Here is a 9,713-nt window from a genome sequence, read left to right as displayed (position 1 = left end):
AAAGAATATGTGCAGCCCTCCGTTTAATTTTATCATCCCGACGTGGGCTTCAAGCCAAAATAATTTCCCACCTCTGAGTTAGGTTTAACATTAGCTAATTGCTTGAAGGTTTGTACTGAATGGCATGTTTTCCCAAAACTGTGCACCGCGTTCATCAACAGCTTTTGAAGAATGTTTGCTCCCATTGGGTGGGTGTAGCCTGATCAAAATGGGTGTGAACATGTGCTTCATGAGCACACCACACACAATCACCCTCTGGGCCACCATTATCACACTGTTCTTCAGAATAGTTGTTCAGTACAGTGCCTTTTCCATAAAATTAAACGCTGAACGTTCTGTCGTACTGAACGCACCTCTGGGTGGTGTTCATTAGGACAACGTTCTGTCGTACTGAACGCACCTGTGGGTGGTGTTCATTGTGACAACGTTCTGTCGTACTGAACGCACCTCTGGGTGGTGTTCATTGGGACAACGTTCTGTCGTACTGAACGCACCTCTGGGTGGTGTTCATTGGGACAACGTTCTGTCGTACTGAACGCACCTCTGGGTGGTGTCCATTGGGACAACGTTCTGTCGTACTGAACGCACCTCTGGGTGGTGTTCATTGGGACAACGTTCTGTCGTACTGAACGCACCTCTGGGTGGTGTTCATTAGGACAACGTTCTGTCGTACTGAACGCACCTCTGGGTGGTGTTCATTGGGACAACGTTCTGTCGTACTGAACGCACCTCTGGGTGGTGTCCATTGTGACAACGTTCTGTCGTACTGAACGCACCTCTGGGTGGTGTCCATTGGGACAACGTTCTGTCGTACTGAACGCACCTCTGGGTGGTGTCCATTGGGACAACGTTCTGTCGTACTGAACGCACCTCTGGGTGGTGTTCATTGGGACAACGTTCTGTCGTACTGAACGCACCTCTGGGTGGTGTTCATTGGGACAACGTTCTGTCGTACTGAACGCACCTCTGGGTGGTGTTCATTGGGACACACCATAGCAAAACGGGAAACAAAAGTTATTCTTAGACAACTTCAGATTGAAACAGGGAGGTACTCTCTGTTTTCCGTGATTCCCTCTGAGAATTCTCTTTGATTTCGTGCCTACTGCAGTGTTCTCAGAAAATTGAGGCAGAGGCATGTACAGCAATTAACACAGATTCTGGTTTAAAAGGATTCATCAAATCAGTTTTATTTGTCTTTATGGGGTGTCTTTTACAAGTTGCAACAAAATAATTCCTCTCAATCAATGTTTAGGTTAGTTAAAGAGCCCATTCGTTTCTCAGATAAGAAATTCCTCAAAAAAGGGCACACAACAAAAAAAACTTCATATATATATATGTATATATCAAAATCAGATATATAAATATATATGAAAAAAATCAGATAATGTTATCAAAAATAACAGGAGGCAGGGAGTGTTGAAGGTAGTGAATAAGCTGCATTTAGTAAATTACACAGCCAAAAGGTGACATGAGGTGACAGACACTATTGTGAGGATGGAAGTCTGATTCGGGACAGAAAACGTTAACAGTACACCGTGTACTGTCATAGAGTCTAAATCCACAAAAAAACAAAGCACAGCAAACAAATTCAGAACTTGAGTATATAAAAACTTTAACCAAACCGTGATGATGGAAGAGAGAAGCACGTTGGAAGACCCCCCCAAAGGAGTTGACAAACACCCTTTGTCCTAAAAAAAAATACAAGGCCTCCCGAGTGGCGCAGCATCGCAGTGCTTGAGGCGTCACTACAGACTCGGATTTGATCCCAGGCTGTGTCACAACCGTCCGTAACTGGGAGTCCCATTTTGCGATGCCCTATTAGCCCAGCGTCGTCCGAATTAGGGGAGGGTTTAGCCACGGGGGGCTTTACTTGGCTCATCGCGCTCTAGGGACTCCTTGTGGCGGGCCGGGCGCCTACAGGCTGACTTTGGTTGTCAGTTGAACTGTTTCCTACGACACATTGGTGCAGCTAGCTTCCGGGTTAAGCGGGTGCATGTTAAAAAGAGCGGTTTGGCGGGTCATGTTTCAGAGGATCTCTCCCTCACCCTCTCCCTCACCCGTTGGAGAGTTGCAGCGATGAGACAAGATCGTAATTGGATATCACGAAATTGGGGAGAAAAACGGGGTAAAAAAATAGTATGGGGGATTTTTTAAAAGAAGACGTGTACAGTAGTATTGTACAAAGAGGACAGCGGAAATGCAACGGATAAAATGCATATTTAAAATAAAATGTTTTATCAGCCCAGTTATAGAATTCAATTTTAACTTGAATCCAGTGGCCAGCCAGTCAGTGGGCCATACCCTCGACACCTACCAGGTCCCTGTGAGTCCCTTGATAGAGACCGGCCCTGTGTGGATATGTGTGAAATCAAAGCAGCAAAACTACTGAAAAAGTAAGCCTAGGGGGCACTGCCCCCGGGCCCCAGCTAAATGTTCCACCTCTGCACAGCCATTAATCCTGATCACACTGATAATGCACAACTCAAGCTTCACTGTGCCGAGGCTCCTACATAGACTAGATATGGATGGATGCTGACCTGGGATAAGGGTTGTGTTAGTGGGAAGGGGAGACACTGCCCCATGCAGTCTAGGGGGGGGGGGTGACTAAAGTGCCTGACAGTCTTTGGTCTACCAACCCTGCAGGTTGCAATACCACAAGCCATGTCAAAATGCATTTGGAAGAAAGCAAAGAAGAAAACAATGGCACAAGCAGGAGAAAACCGCATGCCATTCCTTGGTATTTTCATATTTCAGAATCCATTGTTTTCATCGTAACTCGTTTCACAATTTTTAAAACAAATCTAAGTTATACAGTTATATGCTAACATCTTCATCAAACCCTGAGCAAAGAGAGGAGCCTCCAAGAAGGCCGAACATAAGACTTCATTAATTATAACAAAACAAATCTGTCCGGATTAAGAATGAAAATAAAGATGATTAACAGGATATGTGTTTTGCATGCAGACCCTTTAACCCCTATGCATGATTCAAAGGCTCTGGATTGGATGTCAGGGTAGGGGGCGGGGGATTGCACTTTAGCGACAAGTCAAGATGCCCTGAGTGTCAAAGTGTACGAGACTACTAGCTCTCTATAATCCGCCTCATACCTCACGACGACGTCGACTGTGACCTTGCAACAAACTAAGGGACATTTCAAAGGTATACCATGGAAATCCCTTAAGCCATCAATGTCACCCTCACCTTTTCAGGCCAAACCCCATGTCATGGTCTTACATATCAAATCAATAAAAAAACACTTCAAGATGGGGGAAAATGTCTCTGAAATGTCGATGTCAACCATATAAGGTTCCCAAAAGTGGCTGTCCTGTATTGTGAGGTGATTGGTTGCAGCGGTGCTGCATCTTGTGGACATTTGTGGCATTGACTTGTGAGGGCAGGCAGATTCTGCTCTGGTCCAATAATAATACATTTTACTTGGGGTACACATTTCAAGATAGTCAAGGACATCTTGCATTAAAAGTAGGCCTACATAAAATCAAGTGCAGTACATAAAATAGGGCTCTGGTCGAATGTAGTGGGAGGGAAGAGGGTGCCAGTTGGAAGGGAAGAGGGTGCCAGTTGGGAGGGAAGAGGGTGCCAGTTGGGAGGGAAGAGGGTGTGAACAGATGGAGAGTCTGTCCTTTAGGCGTGTCACTGTGAGCAGCACATCCAGAGAGCCTTTTTAAAGCCATGATGGCTTGATTGGCCTTGTTAGGAAATGGCCTGTAACCTAATTAACCCTGCGTTCCCTGGACTCTTGAGCTGCTGAGTGGAGAGACTGGACACCTGATGCCAGCAACAGCTCATCTAGATCAGTGGTTCCCAAACTCTGGGGCGGCATAATTTTTTTAAGGAACACAGTCCAGCTCTAAAAACTTACTCTAGAGAGCTGTAATAGTAGAATGCTTGAGGTGCAATTTTGAAATTGGGCAGTGCATCATCAGGTCCTCTTGTCATGTTAGTCATTGCATACCGTAACGAGCAATTTACAGCTAACATTTTTTTTAGCTCATAGATATTGTTGTAATTTTTTTGTCACTCAATATCACATGAACACACATTAGACATGGCAAAATGTATAGAACTGCAAAAACATTTGTATTAAAACTGCAGAATTTTAGGCTGTAGTGGGTCTTTGCACCCCATGACAAAAAAAGAAAATTAAAATAAATAACCATTTAAAAAAAATATATATATTTTTTTTTGGGGGGGGAGGGGCAGAATTGCAGGAAATAGGTCTTAAACCTGCATTTGCTCCACCAACAAGAGAGGTGTGAACAGTTTGTCATGAACAGTGCTTGTGCCCATAGAAATAGACGTGGCGCATACGCGGGATGTTCCCCAATGCTGGTAAACGTAAAGTAAGGGTATGAGGAGTGAGTGAGAAAGATGGAGAAAGGAAGGTGAGAGAGAGAAACAGGGAGGACAAGAGAGTGAGAGCGCACAATTAGAAGGCCTGGGATGTTTCTGTATGGAGATCTGTGGTCGCATCAGTCAGACACAGACAAAAGACACGAGTCGGGGCATATTGATAAAGTTGGACTCTTTGCCTCTGTCTCGGGGTCCGGGCCAAACCAGACAAACAAGCCCATCGTTTAAAAGCAGCAGTACTCAGCTTCCCTTCCTCCCTTCCCCAGCCTTCTGCCTGCTCTGCTCCAGCGCCACCCCGGAAGCACAGTGGCCTGGTTTGGTCCTTTCCCTGACAGGAGTGTTTCTCAGCACAAAATGGCTGAGTCCCCACAATGCAGGGGTCTACGGAGTACAGCAATGTCACCACAATGCAACCGTCCGCTAGAAAGGAGAGGAGATTCCCTACAATGCCGCAGTTTCCTAAAGAGAGCAGAGTCCCCACAATGCATCAGTCACCAACAGAGAGCAGTCCCCACAATGCAGTAGTCTCCTACAGAGGACAGCAGAATCCCCAAAATGCAACCTAACATGCAGACAGAACTTCAGCGGACAGGGCCACGTTGACAAAACTGATGCAAAGGTGCATCCTGGGGCCCAATACTTATTAAAATGACCTCTAAGACCTGATAACGTTGATTAAATACATGATGATTTGCTTGTAGGTTTGAAGCAAAGTTGTTTTGGTCCTCACACAAACACTTCCCTCCATTCTCAAATGTATCCAATTGCCAAGGGCAGCCTTAAGTCTGGTCGGTGTTAAAACTGGAAGAATGTGTCGAGTTTCAGCAGAAAGTGTGTGTGTACGTGATATTAATGTACCTCTCACGGCTTCAAACTTTTCAAAGTGCTAACAGAATCTATAGAAGCTTCTCATTATCAAGGTTGTATTTCATGAAAAAAAATGTGCATATGGTAATGCATTCTCTAAAAACAAACATATTTAGTTATTATTATCCTGTATTTACAGCTATGCGATTGGTGCTCCATGCTAGCAGCACTGATGCCAACAAGCGTCAGTTCCTCCTTGCCACTATAAAACACATGCCGTGGATGGGCACTCTGGCTTAAATAACCAGCACTTCAATTTACTAGTAAATTAGTAATAGTTATCTACAAGTTAACGGTGTTTAATTTATACAGAACTATTGCCTTCATATTTGAAGGCTACGGACAAGTAGGTTAAAAGACAACATAAAACTCTGGGAAAGTATTCAAGGTATTATTGGTTTGTGGACAATATAATAAGATGTATCACATTTAGAAATCTGGACACTGGCCAGTTACTTTATGAAATATGACCTATAATTAATTACAATGACTGGAATTGTTTCTTCTCCCAAAATGTTTAATTATGTTAAAAAGCATATTTTCTGTTTTGGAATGGTGTGGGCGTACCCAAACAGCCGAATGGTGTGGGCGTCAACCAGTCAAAAAATATTAATGCGAGTAGGCTGCTGGGATGACATCATCCTCTATGTGGAAATAGCTAGCATTTTTTAAACTGTCTGTAGAGCTGGGCGATATGGACAAAAACCCATATCATGATAATGTACAACAACAAAAAAAATCACAAAAAATGCTCCAATGATAATTCTGCGCTAAATTATAGAAATAAAAATTGCGAGGTGCTAGAGCTGGGCGACATGGACAAAAAGTAGTATTGCAATAAATGTAACAATATTGCTCGATAACAAATACAATGATACATTTTTTAAATTTTTAAATGGACAGTTACTTTACATTAGCGGCAGGGCTCTCGATAATTTATTTTTCAGTGCCAAGTGACACTTGGCAGCCAGACACAAAAAGTAAGCCATTTCATCTAACATATCCAGGAAATGCATGAGATATCTTGATTTGTAACCTATTAAAATATGATCCAATATTAGCAGGTGTATTTTTGACAACATCTTTGTGCAGATTGGCCTAAAGGCTATATTATTCACCACCTGAGGAAGTGGGAACTCAAAACAGCTAGATTGCTAACTCTAAATAGGATATTGTTGCTATATAGAATAAATAATTAGCCTACATGGCTGTCAGTAAATGTAGGCGAATGTCCTACAGAACCTTTCCACCGCTAGGCCTAGACTACACGATGTAGGCATATTAACTGCCAATGGCGGGCTCTGATCATCTCCGCTGCATGAAAACCATACTAACTACAGCAACTATTCTGGTTGTAAAGTGTTTCCATGAACTCAATTGAGGTGATAAATACATGATATACTCACAGAAAGCTGTGTCTCCTCTCTAACTAGAACAAAAGTAGTTGCTTTGAAAACGGTGTATCCCCCCCCCACATTTTGAGCAACGGCCATATGCTTGTGCTTCTCAGAATGCATCTCTCCTCCGCCGTGTGCAGTGGGTGTCAGCAGCCAACAGCGAAACAGGGACAAGCAGGAATCAACATAATGCATAGGCTATTACTGTTGACCAAATAATGATTTTAGGACAAACTACAGAATCATTATATAGCAAAATCACAGAAAATTCCTGATGTATGCAAAATGCTTCGGTAAGGGGAAGGTAATGTCGGTAATTTTCTGCTTATCGTCCCAGCTCTAGATACAATTTTGAGGTGTTTTTTCCCCTACAATTTATGCTTTGGCCACAAATACAAATATAGGATGAGTCAACATTTGGGTACGAGTTAACAGAATTATGAACTTTTAAAAGTGATATTTTCACTGGAAAGTTACTTAAAAAAAAACTATGGTTGTTTCCTGCTTGCTGACCTGTTCTAAGGAGCCAACCAAATCGGGGAAAACTCATAATTAATCCCCAGAAAAGGCAATCATGAGTAAAAGTAGAATACATGAAATGAGTGTATCGCCACCATCAAGCCTTTCTTATTCTATTCGACAATCTTCTGTTTGAAAATAGAGTATAATTTTGGAGCAGGGCCGCATGCAGCTGTGTAATCATCCTGCTCCAGCATCATGCTAGGAACATTACTGTTTTTTAAAATCTAAACATCAGGTTAATCTCTACTACATGGGGTTTTAAATTGTCCTCGCCATTTTCAACCCCGTCTGTTTTATTGCACCAACTGGCACCTACTGGGCTGGTCCCTGGAGAACACAATATGACCTTAAAAGGGATGCCCAGTGATATACAAGCCCCTCCCATGTGGCCCCCAGACCTCCTGTTGCCAGAGGGCAGCATTGACCTAACAGAATTACCCCACCACTCCCACCCCGCAAACTTGACGTCGAGTGACCGTAAAGTCTTGTCTCCATCCATTAAAAGCAGCTTCAGCTGTTGCAATGGAGTCGAACCCGGGACCAAACGAGCCCATTCCTTCTAATGCTGCTACAGCGCTCCCAGAGAAGTCTTGTGTATGTAAACATACGGACAAAGCTTTTGCTAAGCCACCCCCTTTAGGTAGGGAGGACACAGCACATAATATAGAGAGAGGCTCCTAGCTTGTGATGCCCCACCCTGTGTGACACTGAGGGGCGTGGGTTTAGAGAATTCATGTAAACAGACGCAGCAGGGCAGCACACAGAACCCTGTTGGGCCGTAAACAACAAAGGAGGAAGACGGGCGCGCTGCAGGCACACCGATTGGCCAGCGGCGGCAGCCATGGGGAACTGTGAATGAGGAAACGGGACAATGGGGAGGCGCTGAGGTGGATAAAGGAGGGTGGAGTTCCACAATCCAATCACATTAAATGGGTTTTTGTGTAGCTATGCTGGTGCAAAGAGCTTGGTGCAAACATTTCTTTCTCATTTTCTCCTTCAAATGTAGATGAGGTGACACCCCGTCCCTCTTAGTTTGTAAACACCCCATCCCATTCCACCCCTCCACCCACAACCCAGCCTTGTCACCATTACTATCTCCATGCCAAGTCCCCTTTCCCGCTCCTCCTCCTCTCCCGCCGGCGGTCTTTTAAAGATGAGGACTGGGTGGGTGGACAAACACTTCATAAAATGTGAATCTTCAGGACTTGACATAAAACCCATTGACAAAACAAAGTAAATCAACAAATGTATACACATTCATCTACACTAACTGATCTTCCAATCAGCAGAGCAAGTAATAGATGAAGTGGAGGGGCCGGGGGAGTGTATCAGGACCCCCACCCCCCCTCCGAAAAAAGCCAGGACCTCCATTCTCGGTCTTCTTCATATCTTTTAGGGAAACTCCAGTGTAGCACTACAAATATAACCCCTGTCCAATCACTCTAAACCAAGCACACAAAATTTTTTGAGTAGAGCTTGGACTGGGCATGGAGCGATCAGTAGTATCGAAGCAAAAGGGAAACATGGGGGTGGGGGCTCAGGGGGAGGAGGAGCAGTAGCAGTACTAGTGGAATCATAGTAGTAACGGTAGTAGTTTTGTGGAGACTGTGGTATGTAGCCGAAGTGCTTCTGCAGTAGAAGTAGTAAGTAGTAGTCGATGGTGGTTCATTTTTGTGTGACTCGAGCGCATATAGAGTAGAGAGAACCGAGAAAGAACAGAGAGAGCGCGATGGTGACGGAGTGAGCTCTCCAGCTCTAATGGTTTCCCTTGGGTTGGTTGTCCGTGAGGGAGGGGGGGGCTAGGTGGGGGCAGGGGGGGAGGAGTGACACTGGCGCTGGTAGAGCCGCCAGCCCTTGCGGCAGAGCAGCACGAACCAGTAGACCTGCGGCGCCAGGATACACAGGCTGCCCAGGTTGACCGACAGTGTCAGGTGGAACGGCACGCCGTAGACAGGGATGCCGTAGTGGCGGCCGTAGACCCAGTACATGTAGGGAAAGAGGGCGATTCGACACAGGAAGAAGCTGAGCAACACCATGCCCCCATTGGCCTTATGGATCCAGCAGTCCTGCAGACCCAGCTGTGAGAAACGATAGGGAGAGGAGGATGGAGGGAGAGATGTGTTGGGAGAATATTGAAAGGAGACAAAGAGAGAGAAAAAAGGTCATTATATGGTCAAACAGTCTTGAAATTCTAAGTGAGCAAAACTGGGCTGGAATCCCTGGACCTGTTCGAATACTTTGAAAATACATTCTTCCTTCCATGATGTAATCACTGATCTGAAGACTGGACTGGTGAAAGCTATGAAGTGGTACCCATGCATCATGGTAGATCTGTTGATAGATACACTATTACAGGAAGCATTCTAACAGTGCCCATGGTGGTCTTGTGTGTTTTGACAGTGGCTCTGCAGTACCCATCCAGTCCACCAGAGGACACTAAGCAAGAGCGCAGAGAGTGGCCCTACTGAATGAAGTCAGAAGTCAGCAGAAAGTGAGCTGAAGACCAAGCAGGCTCACTGCTCTTTGCTCTTTTAGTGAAACATAAACCAGGAATGT

At 44.7% G+C, this 9,713-nt stretch overlaps 1 protein-coding gene across 1 annotated transcript in view; it reads right to left on the bottom strand.

The window, feature by feature from the left end:
* Positions 1–1,161: 1,161 nt before the first annotated feature.
* The window catches only part of LOC124000167 (ceramide synthase-like), a 42,516-nt gene continuing 33,964 nt past the window's right edge, over positions 1,162–9,713 (bottom strand). The window contains exon 5 of the mRNA XM_046306357.1: positions 1,162–9,235. Coding sequence (XP_046162313.1) covers positions 8,957–9,235 — 279 coding nt within the window. The 3' untranslated portion in view covers positions 1,162–8,956. The remainder of the gene's footprint in view (positions 9,236–9,713) is intronic.

The sequence above is a fragment of the Oncorhynchus gorbuscha genome, linkage group LG16 (genome assembly GCF_021184085.1).
Source record: "Oncorhynchus gorbuscha isolate QuinsamMale2020 ecotype Even-year linkage group LG16, OgorEven_v1.0, whole genome shotgun sequence".
NCBI classification, from domain to species: domain Eukaryota; kingdom Metazoa; phylum Chordata; class Actinopteri; order Salmoniformes; family Salmonidae; genus Oncorhynchus; species Oncorhynchus gorbuscha.
Note: the sequence above shows the minus strand (reverse complement) of the source record. Positions and strands in the feature narration are given on the sequence as shown.